The sequence below is a fragment of the Filicampus tigris genome, chromosome 4 (genome assembly GCF_054856515.1).
Source record: "Filicampus tigris isolate MCC_2025a chromosome 4, RoL_Ftig_1.0, whole genome shotgun sequence".
Classification (NCBI taxonomy): Eukaryota; Metazoa; Chordata; class Actinopteri; order Syngnathiformes; family Syngnathidae; genus Filicampus; species Filicampus tigris.
The window spans coordinates 24882300-24900366 of record NC_141220.1 but is presented as its reverse complement, the minus strand read 5'-3'; the positions used below and the strand labels follow the sequence as shown (position 1 = coordinate 24900366).

Below are 18067 nucleotides of genomic sequence, written 5' to 3'. Positions count from 1 at the left end.
CGCTGACCTCACAAAATATATTTTCCAGTAGAAGGCTATAATCATCATTAGAGCCATTTTCTGTTTTTTTTTTGTTTGTTTTTTTCAATTACTCTGCATTGGTCAGATGACATGTAAAGGTTTGTTTACTCAGAGAATGCTTTAGCTTTTGCCACCCCGAAGTATGTGTGACATCATGGTGAAAATGTTTATTCGCGTCTGTCTGCAATCACGTTACATTTAGACACGACGCGACGGCCACCACGTGAAATGTCACGGGCCGGGATAGGAGAAACCGAGTGCTCATCTCGGAAAACTCGGCCATAATCCCCCCCCGTTGAACGCCTGCTCGAGTTCGGCTGCGGCTTACTGTAGCCCAATAAAACCTTAAGTGAGCAAAAATGTCTTTCATGAAGTGTGTCGGTTCAACAGCTTTATTATCCTGACGCTGGCCGATGTTAAAGCGGCAGAGTTTCATTGGCACTCAGTCAAAGTTTCTCATCACATGGCCAATAAAACTTTACATGCCCCATGAAATCAACTATTTATTGCAAATGTGGTAACACTCATCAAACGTGTGATGATTTTTTTTTTTTAAATCCTTTACGAATTATGGATAAGTACACACTTTAATGAAACTATTTCTCTTTTTGCCATGCTTCAATATGACTAACATGTAGGTGGTAAAACAATTAATAATAATTACAATTTGTTGACATTGTTAAAAGTTCTTGTTTCTTTTGAGTTGCTTTAGCTTGCAACGGTGGATATTGCTTACTTGGGCCACCCCATCGACCAAAACGCGATGCAGCCAGAACAATAGATCAGAAGCGTTATCAATAAATAATTACATTTAAATGTCTCATAATGAGTTGAGTTTGCTGACTGGGCCGATCTTTATGACCTCAGATGAAGCTGCGTGCACAAAGCATCCATAATCCAGAATGTCATAAAAATCTTGCCCCTTAATGGCTCTCAGCGGTCTGATTGCCATGAGAACAGCGTCCTCCATTATACACTGACGACATCTCCAAATATATGTAAACACAGATATTTGCTTTTAACGCCGTGAAGTCTCAGTACGCAAGGTTTACTTTAATATGGAAAAAATAAAATAAAATCTAACCTGAATTGTAAGGTTACAAATTTCCGACAATGCTTCATTAAAACACACGAGAGACAACATTTTTAGAAAAGGACAGGCAGGACATAATCGAGGTGACTGGACTGACAGTGTGTGATTCACATCCAATTGGAGCCGCACGGAATATTATGAATGTAGTCTAAATTGGCCAAGACCAAAGGAAAAACCACAAACCACTAGCATGACAAGCTGCCAAGTCAATTACTATCTCTCTGTAGAGAGCATTTGTGTAGGAAGTAACCAAACAAGGAAGCTAGATCATTACAAGAATCTAATTTGATAAAACTGTTCATCATTAAGGTAAAGGGGAACAGATTTAAAGAATAAAATCCACCCATTTTTGTCTATTTTAGGGGGCGGCCATTTTGCTACTTTCTGTGGACTGAAAATGACATCACAGTTGCTCAGGGCTCAGCTAGCGACCAATCATGAGACCTGTTTTCTGAAGCTAAGCCATGATTGGTCGTTACCAACTGTGATGTCATTTTCAGTCGACAGAGAGTGACAAAATGGCCGCCCACTGAGATGGAGAAGAAAAAAAACGGTGGATTTTTGCTGCTTAACTCATATTCCACCATCAGAATGTCGTGGCCAGACTAGTGGAGGAACACAGAACATATTGTCACATATACCTGTAGTAAAAACACCAATAAATACAAAATAAGAAACATACAATAAATCGCATTTTAACTTAACGCAGTGTTTTAGTGGCTCCCACCAAAAATACCTCACTCTTCCAAAACCTTGACATGAAGCCAAGTGTACCACTGCAGAAACACATGCTGTTTAATCCAAATGTGTTTGACACAAAGGTGACGGGAAAACACTCCTCCAGGTATGCTGGCCTCTTATCTACACAGTTGCCTTCTTAATTATTCATCAATGTGTGCGCGCGTGTGCGGGTCCGGGACGCTGACAAGTGAGTCTTTTGTGAACTGATGTGTGCGATAAGACATGCAGCAGGTGCGGCGACGCCGCTGCACAGCAGGAGTCCACACTAGCGGCGCCAAACCCGACAAGGGCAAACACACACCAACACGCGCAAGCACACGCACTCGCACGTCGGGGAGTGTTACAATACGTAGGGGAGTTACTTTGATGGTGTCACGCAAAGAACGTAGGAAAGGAAATGAAAAGACAAAAGGACTGACTGAATCTCATTTCTACGTGCACGTGCCACGCTCACTGGTATGGCAACCTGTGAGACGATGTGTTGTCTTCCTTTTTCATCATGCGGTGGGGGCTCCAAGTGACGGCAGTTGACAGGCCAAGTGCATTGTCACATCTTGACATTCACTGAAGCACTTCTTTTGTTTATGAGTAGGGCTAAACAATTCATCGAATTCCAACCGACGTCGCGATTTAGTGGAATGCAATTTTGAAATCGCAAAGGCTTCAGTTTTTTGTTTTTTTTGGGGGGGGGACCTGCTTCATTTCGGTTGACATTCATTAATATAGTGTCTGGATAAGTTCAGTGCGAAAGAAGTGCAGTCCGTGTGTTTGAATGTCATTTTTTCATGACATTTTTCATTTTTTTTTTTTAATCTGATTTTCGAATTACTGCTTTATGCTGACGCCATATTTATTTGGTTGAATTTTGTGAAGTTGTGATCGTCAACGCTTAAAAGACTGCACGTCTAAATGTTTCATAAGTTAACAATTCTAACTGAAGCAAATAAACAGTTTTTCATATTAATTAATTATTTATTTGACATTATTTTACCATAATCTAAGCATAAGACCAAAACATTTATGTATAATAAATCTGACATTATTTATTGTAATACAAGCAATATATTCATCTGTATTTAAATTCATAAAAAAAATATGGAAAGAGGACCTTAAAAAAAAGAATCGCACATTAAATCGCAATCGAACTTATGAGTGCCACAAGTTTTTTTGCGTAACATCGCTTGGTTCATATTTTTGTTTTGCTTTGTGTTTCAAGCAAAAATGTGATTAATTAGTGAGATTCAGGTATCATTTTGCCATGAGATGGCAGCAGCAAACATGACACCATCCAGCCACCATCATTTCATATTCATTACCTTGCAGTCAAATTATATGCTGTGTTTTTGTGCCAGCATTTGGGATTTTCATGCCGGTATTTTGCCAAATTTCTGTTTTAATCATAGGTTATAGGAAAGTGAGTGTTGAGAAGGTGATTGGTTTCGTATAACGAATGTCCACAAGTGGGGTTGCAAAATTCGGGGAATTTGAAGACATTCCATGGGAATTCATACGAATATTCAAGTTCATGTTTGTACTTTCCACATTTGCTTGTAAAAATGCGTGTGGTCACTTGAGTGACAAGACTGCCTTTTACATACAGTACACAGCTTTTGCGTTTGAAAACTTTTCATATTTGTTTAAGGTTAATGCTGACAGACAAGCTCCGACAGAGAAAACATAAAACTATAAAACCCATAAAAGCCTCACTTCTCTCCACAACAGAGATAAAGCGGCAGGGTGGCTTTGGGGAGATATCCAGCGGCACTCCAGAGGCTCGGTTAACCTTTAGGCAACAAAGCAATGTCTGCAGCAGTGTGATTAGGGGAGGAAACATCACATTACCTGACACATCCCTTCCTGTAATAACAGGTCCCCCAAATTTATGAACACTATAATCTCACAACAATATGATAAGGTCACGTCTCCCACCATAAATCCAAATACAACCTGGTGTGAAAGGATGATAGAATCCATCATCTACATTTGATTTCGTTTCTAAAACAATTACAAAACAAAAAATAGAGCATTTACCGCAGTTTTTGCGAGAAAGGTTGACAAGTTTATGATTGTGAAAAATCTGAGGATGCTCATAAACTTAGGAGTCATTTGTTCCCAGTGAAATCGGGAGCGCTGGCATCACTAAAATGGGACACCACAAGTGTCTACTCTCGGTCCTTTATAGTTTAATAAATCAGTTTTGCACCCAAAATTCTGACAGCCGATGTCCACTTGCTATATTTGGTCGACCGGGTGTAGTGAGGTTAATTAGTTATGCTCATGCGTTTGGCTCAAGGGCTCAACATGGGTTTAGCGTATTCTTGCCCACTGCATCATACATTCCGTCATCCGAAAGAAATACTTCCACTATGTGGGAAGCAAGACGTAACTGGAGTGCCTGAAATAAAAGGTTGCCCTTGCCAAACACTCAACCAATTGTTTTTCTTTGACCCGGTTCAAATTGATTGCACCTTTGTGCATGTTTAGTTGCAGGATAACATTCGTGTTAATTTAATCTCCAAGCATTCACACAATTAAAGCTCATCTGAAAAAAAAAACTCCATACAACAGAGTCAATAGTAAGTGTATAATAATGACCGCATCTGGGTTCCACTCTCAATGACAGGGTGAGGAATGAAAAGATATACTGAGTAATAACATGGCTCTGTTCAGAGACTTAACACAGAGTAATGAAAAGGGACACGCAGATCAGTAGACAAAACTAATTCTGCCACGGCTCGTTGATTTCGGCGATGCGCCGCAGTGTTCCCCACAGACGCAGATTATTTTTAATGGTTTCTCATTTGCTGATGAAACCATCCTCTTTCCATGCACAGCAGGTCCAAAATGAAAATGGGAACGAACACAACACGTCGGGTAGCCTGTGCGCACATCACCGTGGTCCGTCGAAGCTTTGTATTGTGATGAGAACACCTGCCGGAAAGAATAAATCGCAAGCTTGCTGGTTACGAGACAAGAAGAGAGTTTACGTCCACTCCACTCACTTTGCTCCAAGGCAATGAACTGATCAAATTCATTGGCAACGCTCTCAATTATTGATGTTTATCGATTTTATCGATTCATTGTTTCATGAACTGAGGTTGTAGCGGTAAACAATTGCAGGTTCCATCTTAAACTTGAAAGTATTATTAAAAAGAAACCGCAAACTAGCATGCAGCTTAGCTTTGTTATTGTTGAATCAACATCTCCTCCCGTGTGCAAGCCAAATACGACACCACTTGAAGGTAGCTCCAGGGAACCGTTCTTGTAGAGGAATCTGACCGTGACGAAGAAGCATTCTAACTTTGCTAGCAAACCCCGGTCTGTTCTGTCTTTGTCTTTACATTAGCAATCAATGATTGGGAGATGTTCTGATGTTACTTTGTATTTTATTGTCGTGTTTATCTGAGAAACAGTGCCGTAGATGGCAATCGCTTTCCCTTCTTCAGCCTAATCAACACCGCCCTACGCACTCATTTCTCCTCCATTGCTTCAAAATGTAGTCGACGACACGGCGCAGCCCTGTTTGTGCAAACGAAATGATGCTCATCCCTAAGAGTAATGTAAGAAAAACAGTCGTGGATTCGTCCAGACGGCAGCCATCCGTCAGAAGTGGGACTCCCACTCGGTTGCCACCCTGAGAGTGTGCGCGTACACGATCCGCGTTTGTCTCCAATAACGGGGGGAGGACCACCGGCCTTAGCCTAAGGCACATCAATCAGTAGGCTATCCAGAATCAGATCCTCACAAGACCTCCCCCATCAGACGTCGGCTGAGAGTGTATGAAGAACCCAGCGGACCCTGAGGAGAGCATCCTGGAGACGAGTGCTCTACACAGAGTAAACAGACTCGTAAAATCCACATAGAAGAGCCAATTATGCCAGGAACCTGACATCTTGTCGTAAAATCTACAGCAGGTCGTAACTATCGGACAGAGCGTGAAATACAGCCAGTTGTTATCGCCGCCCATTTGTGGCGATTAAAAGCCACCCCGGAGACCTGTGGTGCCGGGTAAGGAGGGCATTGCGAATGCCTCGCCTCGTCATATGGCACAGCTCCGGGAGTCCTCCGGAGGGATCTGCCAGTGCCAGGCAAAGCCGCCGTGCAAGCGGCTGATTTATCACCAGCCTTCTACGGCTAATGCACCAGGCTCTCCAGGTTGGCCCACATTAATAGAAACCTGCTTTATTATCACCCACACTGGCATCCAAGACTGAGCAGCTTGTATTATTCATAAGATCCCCTACATTTCCTCATCCAAACATGAGATACATTATGCAGAGTGCAAATGCAGGTCTGATTCATGGCCTTTTTTTTGTTGTATACAAAACATGCACATTGATAAGATGGAGGGATCTTTGAAATAGCATCGCTTTAAAACACAGGGTGAAAGAAATAAATGGGGTGGGAAGGCCGATACGCAGAGGGGAAACTGGCACTGTAAAAAAATTCTATGAGTGTGAAACCAAAATGACGAATCACGCTGCCTCATCCTCAAAAAAGGTAGCTAAGTCAAAACAAAGGGAATGGCAAATGATGGAATCACTCCATATTGAAAGCTGGGAGGGGGAGAAATGCGCGCTTATACTCTCACCGTCTTTGTTGTATTTCATACCCAAGACAAACACTGACCGACGTGCATCGGTCTTCTCATTTGTTCCAACGTGCATCAGCTCGAGACAATTACGGCACCCAGTAAACAAAGAGTCAAAGCAGTCTGCAAACAGCTCGCAGGTAAGCGGTTGGACTCTGGCATTGATTGCAGTCCACGTCGCATTTGCAAAATGTACAGTATGCAAGGGAATCAAGTTGGCCGTGCAAAAATATTTACAAGGCACCAAGTCAAAAAGAAACACACATTCTTAGCTAAGCACTCTCCAATTGTTCTCATTTGTAACACGTGAGCGTCTCATGTCCTGATAGTCCAGTGCTATCGATTCCACCGCGCAGCAGTACTCAGCGGCTATTTGTAGTGATGAGGGAAGACAATGGCAGCCAAATCATCGCCGGCATTCATTAGGAGGGTAAGAGGAGGAAACCAACGAGCGAGAGTCTATTGAAAGTTAATCAACAGCTGCTGCAGACTAATGGGAGCAAAGCAAATTTGTCTCACGGTCCTCCCAGGGGCCCAATCGGGCCGGCGGAAGCTTTTTCAACAAGTAAAAAAAAAAAATCATTGTTACCCCATCAAGAATCTAAATTGTGTGTCCGTACAGCAATACGCGTGTTGATCCAACCCGTTCACTGGCATGTTTATGTTATATATTAGGGATGAGAATTGGCTCGATAAGATTAAAGCAACTGAAGCGCAACTGATTTCATGTCTACAAAGCAGCCAGCAGAAGGTGCAATTATTTTACAGCTTCAACCGGCTTTAATAGCGTGGAAGACAATAAGAAACTGGGAAAGACAGCAAAGTCTAGTGAGACTAAGTGGCTCTTTGGATTCATATATTGCTCAGGAAACTTTTTCTTTCCTACCCGAGTGTGATGATCCCAAAGTACTTGGGGAGGATGTTAAATTTCTTAAGAAGCTTGTAAAAGTAAAAGATTTAAACTTTTTCCTTCATAATAATCTTGCGGTGCTTCATTTAGCAGGGTGCACGGATGTTTCTAAAAGATGATCATTATCATGTGTGTGACTTGGGTCATTTTCCCTCCCAGAAAACAGGTGAGGCAGACGGTCAATAAACGTTGTATTTGTTCAATATTTACGATCGCAAGTCGGTGCGTGGTCAACACCGAGTTCAGCCGAGCCACGGACTCAGGGGCTGTGACATGAAACTTGTATAGCTTATTTGGAACCGACCTGAAGCTTGCCGGACACAAGTAAGAGCAACAACTGGTTGAGTATTTGGTATTACGTGTCCCACCAGAAAATTTAGCTTAGCATAATACCGTGATTCCTCATTCATCGCGGCTAATGGGGGGGACAGAACCCGGCGCGATATGTGAAAAACCGCGAAGTAGCGTCGGACTTATTATTATGATTATGATCTTATATGATATTTATGGTACAGTTTTATTTTGGGGGGGATTTGCGCCACTGTTACGCTGTTGCGAAACCCGACATGGTTCCCACACTTCTAAATACTTGTTAAACAATCAATTAAACTATAAAAATGCAAAATGAAGAATATAAATACCAAGCTGTAGGCAGCTTCGACCACGGCAGCTGATGATCACGACGAAACGTTTGCTAAAAACTACATTAACGTTTTAATTTTAATCATAAAATGGACTTACTTTAACTAGAATGCCATAGTGTAATTTATCCAATCCCGCACTTTAAAACGCTTGTCGTCGTCGTGAAAAGTGAAAGTAAAAGCAGCCGCTTCTTCTTCTTCTTCTTCGCCTGCTTTTTCTTCTTCTTCTCCTCCTACCTTATTTCAAAAACGAAGAAGAAGCATGGCCGCCGGGGGGATCGTGCATTAACTTTATCTTTGCTCAATAACATCAATAAAGTCCTTTGGATAAAATGCAACGCGGGATTGTAGTTAAAATAAACTGTTTTAAGACGACCTAAAGACAAAACTAACAAACGAAGCCTCCGAGTCGACTCATATCTTTGAAACAATGCGTCTTTCTGCAATATAGCTCCCGATATGGCTGTGTTGTTTCATTTTCAATTTGTTATGAATGCTTCTGAAAAATCCGCGATGCACCGAAGCGCGAAGTAGCGAGGGATCACTGTACACTTTCTTCTTTTGTTGTGGTTTGCAACGGTCCGGATGCCCCCCGTGACTCCACGCTGCCCCTCACAGATCAGTTTTGGAGCAACGACACACTTCTAGTTTGTTGGGGGCTCAGATGGTGTGTGTGTGGTGTTAAAGCACACAATATAGGAGCAGTAATCACACACTTGCTGATTTTTTTTCCGCCCCTCATCTTGTCGTGGTTTAATCCCTCCCATTTAAAAAATAAATAAATAAATAAAACTCGGTTAAGATGTCCACGTATGCTGCCTTATACAGCAAGAAAAATGTCAACTGAAAAGGGGTCTCTTTTATAAATGTGAAAGTGGCGTGTTTGCTTTTCAATTCCCCCCAAAGCAGTGGCCAAAGGTTATTAAACACTACCAAAGGATGCTGACCAGCACAGTTTGCACTTAACAAGACCCAAAGGAAGCATCCATGATTATAAAGTTGGCTGGTCGTGGAGAAGGGGAGATTGGGGCTGTAAGAAAACAAGAGCAAAACAAATAAAATGGTAATGACTAAGCTTGACATTTTATTGTTCAGTATATGAGAAATTTCCACTTGAGGTTTATTAACTTGCTTGTTCTGGATTCTTGCAGCGCCCTTATTACTTTATGTATATGTGTAGCATTATCATCAAGAGCGTCATCAAATGGAGAGTAGTTTTTGTTAGCGTTTCAATCTTGAGCAGTTTTATTACACAGTGGTTAATGACATTTTATACTTGTCTGACAGTTATATAACGCTTATCATTACGGTTGCGGGTCAGCCTGGGTTTATGTGAGCTGACTTTAGGCAAGGAATGGTCCCTGGAATAGTCGCAGGGCACAGACAACCATTCACACTCACATTCTGGTACGGGGTCAATTTACAGTCTTCTATTAACGTACCATACATGTTTTGGGGAATGTGAGAGGAATGTTAATGTCCTTTGACATCGAGTTTGTTTGTAAAAGAGCTTGTGTGTGTTATTTGCAGTGTGGCTTTCCTGCCATCTGCTGGCTAAATAACATCATTACACTTAATATACTCTTACCAGATTGCAGCGGGAGCACCTGCATTCCCCCACTACACTTCGCTCCACTGACTCTTAATCTTCTAGTCAAATTTCATTTTATTAGCGGAAAAATAAAACGTGACGTGTGAATGCCGGATCCAATCTGTAGCGCCAAGGCCAGATGGAGGTCTTGCCACCAACACTGGTACATGCAACAACATCGCAGGGAGCAGTTAGCAGGAAATGAAGCAGAGAATGATGACGCACTGCCCCGTGAAATCACATTTTTCTGCCCTGGTCTCAACCAGATTGTAACTGAATAATAGCGAAAGCTATGGAATGTAGACCTCAAAAGATTCTACACTGTTCTGGATTAGAAATACATGCGAGTCCTCTATTCACGGAAGGGTTCCGTTACTACGAGACCGACTTAACCCAACTTTTTATTTATTCATTCATTCATTCATTCATTCATTCATTCATTCATTTATTTATTTATTTAGCAATGCACAGCACCAATATTCTGTGTTTCCGCACGGACATATGTTGCAGCGGAAAAACGGACGCTTGGAGCACTCTTCCGGCAACAGAAATCAATCAGCCCTGCATGGTTTAATTAAAATTTTAGAGAGAATACTCAGCGTAAAGCTAGCATAACAGTGAAAATTTACTGTTCCCTCAAAATAATTCAACACACAGCCACTTTTGGGAACAAAAGTGAGTACACTACCAAGTGAAAATTGTACCCAGGAACCCTGAAGCCATTTTCACTATTTTGTGAACCGTAAATTAACTGTTATACAAGCTGTACACACTGACTACTTTACATTGTAGCCAAATGTCATTATTGCAGTGTTGCGCCATGAGAAGATGTGATCAAATACTATATTTACAAGGGGTTTGTACTCACTTTTGTGAGATACTGGATTTTAATGACGTTTCAATTTCAAATTACAGTACAGTATATACCTTACATTACGTGTCGGACTTTGTACCATATTCCTATCTCACCTGACTTAAATGTCTCAATGGATTGACTTGCCAAGCACTCAGGCGAATTTGTTCGCCATTTCCTTTTAGACTGTTTTTGTGTCTCAATAAAACAAAAGGAACACAAGAGAAAGCCGGCCATTCAGATGAAATGCAAGAAAAAGCTCGGGGGGGTTAAGGCTTGTTGTGATTCTGTGTTTTGGCAGGCGCTGCTATGCTAATGTTTGCTAATACCCTAGACGCACCTGGCTTATTACACAGGCTTATCCCTCCCCTCAATGCCTTACTTATGTACCGTGCTGGTCTACCACTATACAATTGTTTCTCTTATTATACAGTAGCCTCTGTCTGCACATACGTAATCCTTAATGTCAACAAGAGGTGAGGCAGCCCTTAATTCCGCTGCAGATGAATGTTCATACAAAAACGGCATTATTTGAAACTGCACACACACACACTGTGTTACGAGAGGGTCTGCTATAGAGGAGATTGTGAAATCCTGTTAAAAAGAAAATAATTTGGTCAGTCAGTTTTTTTTAGGGCAGTAAATGGATGGAATACAATCCCACAAAACGTAAGAGTCTATCTGCTATAGACCATTTTAAAATAATCTAAAGAAATGGCTAATTGACGAACAAATTTGCCAACATTAATCCCTGTAGTAGGGTTGTTAGCCATGTGTAAAGTTTTTAAATATTATTGTTTATCTTTTTATACCAGGTCACATTGCCTTGTTCCTTCTGGCAAAGGGACTATCAACGGAATTGAGCTTTTTGGCTATAATTGGTTGCATTTTATTTAGTGAAATGCTCATTAATGTACATTGTCCCTCTTTAACAAATGAAGAAAGAAAGCAAAAAACAAAAGCAAGTTGTGACACTGAACCGAAACAAACAGCTCTACTAGAAAATAAGACAAATAGTTATAGACCAAAGAAATAATGCAGAAAAAAAAACAGTGAAAAGTGAAGCTATGTTGACATTGGGCAATCTGCGCAGGAAAAAAAAAAAATGTTATTCTATAGCCCAAAATTACCCTCGATACCATTTAAACACATTCTAGAAGCAAACCTCAAAACCAAAAACGCAAAAGGGCTCTGTTACGGTCACCGGCAGTGACGGTTCAGTCCGCTACATTTACCCCGTACTGCACAATAAAGAGAGAGCATTTACAGCTCTCTAGATGAATAAAATGAAATTAAAAACATAATACGTGGTTGGACTTGGATGCCACTATATGAACTCTTGACAGCAGTAGCTATAGACTACTGTCACTTTCTTTGTTTGTGTACAAAACCCAAAAAAGATTTCTCTGCAAAATGAATAATGCCACTGCCACTCACCAACCAGATCCAACAGATGCAGTGGAACACTAAGACCTTGTCAAATCCAACAACAGAAAGATATTCGGCCATAGTTGTTGTGGCTACAGCACGCTTCTCTATAATGACTTGACACCATGGTCGCCCTTGTGGTGAGGAACCCTGGGGAGATCAGATGGTCCTTGTTAATTTCAAAAGGTGTCGCGCCAATGACGAAACAACTCCTCACCACCCCACAGTGATGGAATCAGACGGGAATACCATGCCGAGCTGACCGTCGTCGTCATTTCCCACTTATTTAGTTGATGAATCAACTTCAGAACAAGCCATGTGGTCATCTCACGAGCAGACTGAGGAGGGGGGGGGGGGGGGGGTTGCGGGGGGTGTCACCATAGTTGCATGAGTGCTCTTTGAGTTGTTGAGTTGAGTTGTATCAGGGGGAGCCAGTGCCAGCTGTGATTATTTAAAAAAAAAAATGTCAACGCACCATAAAAGAACCTGGTAAGTGCATCAAGATTGCGTAGCAAACAAGACCAACAAGCTAAGCTTTCCCTGTCTGAGGTCAGTGGGATGATGAATTGCTACAGTCGCAAAGTGCTTCCTGCACTGAGAGTTGAGATATGCTTGCCGGATACATGAACCGAGTGCGGGAAAGCAGCAAGGCTCGTAATGAGTACTCTTAAAAACTGCTTTGTTTTTAGTTTTAGATTTTCATTCTTCTTAGGCCAAAGGAACAGCCATGTGAGGGCTTTAATAAACTACAAAAAAATGAAAAGCCAAACGTTGCCGGGTCTTGTATCCTGGTAAACATTTACGTACTTGGTCATTTACAATAGTGATTTGACAACAACTAATATAGCCTAAAGATTTTTTTTGACAGATATCAAATTTGAAACGTGTATACTAAACAAAATTATGAAACCAAAGTGAAAATAATTGTGGTTTTTTCCCCCTTATTTAAAGTGACCACATTAGCACATTATATCAAAATCTGATATGAAATTTATATGCATAATCTGGATCAGGTTCGGATAAAAATTGGCTCGATAATACAGAGTCAAACCATGCAAAAAGTTGATATCGTCACCGTGTGAAATGTCACCGGCATTAATTGCAAACATCCTTATTTCTAGCGTTTCAAACTATACCTACACAAACTTGCTTGATTTATTAAACATACCGTATATTCTGTCGCCAAAAATCTTGGACAGAAACAACTAAAGGAGAAAAACATACAGTATATGAGAGAAGATAAAATTCTTCAGACTAATTTCACCATCTGACCGGAGTAAGTGCTCCAAAAAACTCTTCATGAGCAACATTAACTGGATCTGATTGTTCCAATACTTTTGAAGGGGGGTGTACGGGTATATGATGCTAAAGGAACATCTCATCACTGTAGTGACACAAATTGACAACAGTTAAGAAGAGTGCAAATCTTAACATGCATTTCCAAAAGGACCTTTCAAGAAGCAGTGCCCAAATCACACAGAATGCCTCTTGCTACAACTACGGAGGTCTTGGAACATTTCATTTTTCACACCTCCCGCCTAAAACAACAGAGCAGCGTGGCTTAGCGCAACCCGCGCCAACGCTAACATACCGTACGCAAACCTACACAGGACTATTCGCCTGTAAAGACCTCACGGCGCTTAGCCCGTAATAACCCTGATGTCAGCATAATGCGTTATTAGCCAGGAAGAGCCACACGCTTTGGAATAACACACTGTCTGCCAAACCAATGTCTATGAAAACGGGGGGGCAATGTGAGGTTAAACACGCCGCTAAAGAGGTGTGGCTCATCTAAGTCCAATTGGTCCGTAAATAATATGATATCATGTGCATTAATGTAGGCTAAAATTGGCTTAAAGGGCTTGGCGTGCGCACATGCGTCAGTTGAATTGGAGAGTAAATAGGAAATAGTGAGCTGGGGCGGTCCCTCTCACGCTTGAAGGATAAACAGCTGAGATGTAAATTCCCTGTGTACTGACAAACGGAGCAGAACCGGCACGGCGGCATTTCCAGGGAACTCAAAAGCAGGACACCAAATTCCCAGCGTGCGACAGTTGATTGTTGGTAGCAACCGGATACCAACAATGAACTATAAACCGCTGAAAAGAATTGACTTTAAGTTATTAGACTCTGATCTGTTGGCTACTCTGAAAAATCAATCGGATTCTTGGTTTGACCAAAACAAAAAAAACAAAAAAATTCTGATCATTTGAGGGGTCGTTCAATCTTTGATTTCAACTTCGCTGACCCATGTTATGCTAGTTATTTTGTAAAAATCAAGAAATTGCTCGCTTTCATACGGTGGAAATAATATGCAAACCACTCATCAGCAAAAAGAGTCGGAAGGTCAGATTGGATTTTGCAAAGAAGTCGAGAGATGAGCCACAAACGTTTTGGAACAAAGTTTTATGGTTTGATGAGACCCAGATGAACCTCGACCAAAAGTGATGGAAAGGCCAAAGTACGGAGAAAAAAAAAAAAGGATCTACTTGTGATCTAAAACACACAAGATCATCTGTGAAGCATGTTGGAGGTCATGCCATAGCTTGGGCTTGCATGGCTGCTTCTGGAGCAGGCTCACTAAGTCTTTATGATGATGTTATTTAGGATTGACGGAGCAGAATGAATTCCGAAGTCCAAAAACTATTTGGTCTGGCAATTTACAGAAAAATGCAGCCAAACTAATCGGGAGACGCTTCATCGTGCAACAAGACAATGACCCAAAACATACTGCCGAAACAAGAAAGGACTTCATCGGAGGTGGAAGGTCTTAGACTGGTCTAGTCAGTCGATGGACTTTAACCCAATAGAGCATGCGTTTCACTTCCTCAAGAGGAGACGGTTGGGAGAAACTCCCAGAAACAAAAAAACTGAAAGCAGCTGCAGTAAAGGCCTGGAAAAGCATTTCAAGAGAAGAATGCAACAGTCTGGTAAAGTCAATAGGCGGCATGCTTGCCACCAGATAGTAACTGTTCTTCACTTTAAAGTGGAAATCAACCCAAATACATTTTTTTCAAGAATATGTTCCAAGCAAACCCACAAGTTGAAACGCAGCATTCTGATTAATAATGCGTTTGTGGAATATGAGTTTAGCAGCAAAATCCACCCATTTTCAGCCATCTCAGGAGGCGGCCAATTTGTCATTTCTGTCGACTGAAAATAACATCACAACGGCTCAGGGTTCAGGTAACGACCAATCGCGGCTCAGCGTCAGAAAACAGGTCAGCCGTGATTGGTCGTTACCTGAGCAGCGATGATGTCATTTTCAGTCGACAGAAGTGACAAAATGGCCGCCCCCAGAGATGGCTAAAAACGGGTGGATTAACTCTTATTCCACAAACGCAATATTCATCATAAGACCCAATTGTCTTCAGTATGCAACAAAACCAAATTAATTGACCTTGCCGTTCCAATAATTTTGGAGAAGACTGTCTGGTAAAACAAGTCACAGCAAACATGTTTTGGTTCATCGTTTACACTGGCTACTTCGGCCCTTGCGTGTTTGATATGCTACAAAATCCATATTATTCTTGGTTTAAACATAAATAATCTCTGGGTTGATGGATACCAGCTCAAATTTGTCTGGAGGAGGGAATGCAAGAACTGGACTTCATTTGGAATATCTGACGCAAAATGAAACAAGGTAGCAGACAAAGTAGCCAAGCGGGGGGGGGGGCTTGACAACGCATGTCATTCAAAAGCTCTTCAGACTTTCACGCACAAAGAAATAGAAATGTACCAATCACATTTTTTCCTGATTGGATCGGGACAACTCTACAAAAAGGCTCCATGTTAGAGATGAAAACCTTTTTTTCATTTGAAGGGCTTTAAGAATGGAGAAAATACAAATACTTAAGACAATTTCCAAATGGTCCAAACATGCGTCAGTATAATGCAAATAAGTCTATGGATGACTTCAAAGCCAATTACAATGAAATTGGCTTTCTGCTTGGAGAAAACTCATTATGCAAAACACACAAGCAAGCTCTTTAATCACTACTTAATCTGAAGTCACAACACGAGCAGATTGGCAACAATTATTCGGTTAATACAACATTTGGGTGGAATAAATGTTGGAAACGTATCAAACCAGAACTCTTTGGTCATAGATTGGCATGAATATAAACTAATGTGCTTGACAACCGAATATCGCTTGGGTTGGTAGTTTCATGCACCACTTTCAACGTTTTCTCAACATGAGGGTAATCAAGAACCCACAAGCATAAATATATTCAAAATTGAACAAGACAGTACATCAAACACCGCAATGCAACGGCTACTATGAGACGACACCGATTTTTGCACAGAAAAAAGTAACAATCCAGACATTGATATGTGATCTGCTGAGGACAAAAAAAAAAACAACATCCCCCAAACTCATTTCCCATACATTTGGATGGATGCCGCTAGTTGGGTTAGAAACATGCAGGCTTAATCTTCAAAGTCAATATTTAGCCTGAGCTAAATTCAGCAGTCAAAAATGGAACGAAAAGGCATCCAGTCTAGCACATTAAAGAGGCTGAAAGATTTAAAAAGGCTCAAAATCCCCAAAATAAACAATGGCGGGAAATAGGTTAATACTCATGATGTGAGCAAGGAACTCTTCCTCAAAATGAGGAATATCCGTACACTTGTGGGCAATTTGTTAGGTATACACAGACAATTGACTCCGAAAATATACTTTTACATCAGTACAACGTGACAAGTTAAGGAAAGCAGCACTTAAGATTTTTTTGAAGGCCGCTTTGGGGAAGTTTAAACACCTTTCACTCATTAAATGACCAAGAAAGAACAATATGGGCTCAGTATTTTATCACAATAGTTTAACTGTGATTGTATTCCAGCAAAAAAAAATAGTCTGTGGAATTTTTATGCCATTTTCTTTTTTACTTCGGTCAAATTTAAGACTTTGCATTCTTCAAATTCGACCATGAGGACGTTGGGAATATGGCTTCAATAATTTATCATAATATTTGAACATTTATAACTGCATAATGTTTCACCTTTTTCATCATTTATTCTTCTAATGGGTTTCTTTTATTCAAATGTTTCGGGACACTTTTGTTCCTACACATTTGAAGGTTTACAAGTTCAAAAAAACACAAATGGTGAAATGACAGCACCTGTGAGAGTTATCATCTTCGTCAAGGCATCTTTTTTTTTTTTTTATCTCATCAGAGCAAGTGTGAACCTGACACTGTGTCCAATGTAGTACTGTATACTGTAAATACCTGTGCTACTTTGACTTGCTGTGACGTTGTCATGTTGGTCTTCATATCCTCCTGACGGAAGATGAAATGTTACAATATTTTACAGAAGGGTCATTACAGAATCGGAGGACAAGATGGCCAACTTCCATAGCAATTTTAACAGATAAAACAAGCTTATGATTTTGCTGATGTCTTCCTTGTAATAGTTGTAACATTTTGTTTTATTGCAGACATTTTTTATGGTAATTATGTTATGAACTTGTGTCATCATCATACTCGCAACCCTGGCACTAAAACATTATTAGCCATCTAGAGGAAGAGGGGGGAAAAAAGTGAGTAATGTGACTCAGCAGACATTACATCATCGAGCAAATTGCTCTGATTATGGGTAGACCAAAGCCAACTCAACTCGACTTTATGTATAAAGAGCACTTTAAAATCAACCATAGCTGCTAAGGTGCTCCTAGATAATTGCCCTATTGTAATTTTTGGATACTTTTTCAATGTTTTCAATGTCACTCAGACCAAGTCAAGCTCTGCCGCAGACTAGTCGTCTAGTCGATTTTTCGTATTCACTACTCCACAGGTGGTTGACTAGGTTGAGGACAGGATTCGCCGTTTGGCCAAAAAGATTTAAATTAAGCAATTCCAAACTGTTACTCAGTAATTATCATAAAAAGACATTAATAAATGTTTTTTATTAATTGTTTTTGTACTGTACGTTACAGCAACATTTGTGCTTGACCAATTAACATAGCAGCTGACACAGCTAGCTTACGCTCTGACAAAAACAAACATTAGCATGATTTGCAACCATTCCTAAGTCAAAGGTGTCAAACTCGCCTAGGGGGCATATCCAGATTTCGTTGTTTATGTTTAAGGGATTCCTTTAGCAATCTTTCTTTTTAATGTATGTTTTTCAGCTGCCTGAGTTGAATGCATGTAACAGGGTTGAACCAAAATATATGAATTGATGAATAAAATATTT

General features: G+C 40.7%; 1 protein-coding gene across 2 annotated transcripts in view; it reads right to left on the bottom strand.

Annotated features, from left to right (window-relative positions):
- LOC147149069 (PDZ domain-containing RING finger protein 4) overlaps positions 1-18067 on the bottom strand; it is a 126209-nt gene that overhangs the window by 107289 nt on the left and 853 nt on the right. For both annotated transcript variants that reach the window (XM_086029393.1, XM_086029394.1), the window contains exon 2: positions 17101-17151. In XM_086029393.1, the coding sequence (XP_085885519.1) occupies positions 17101-17151 (51 nt within the window). The remainder of the gene's footprint in view (positions 1-17100; positions 17152-18067) is intronic.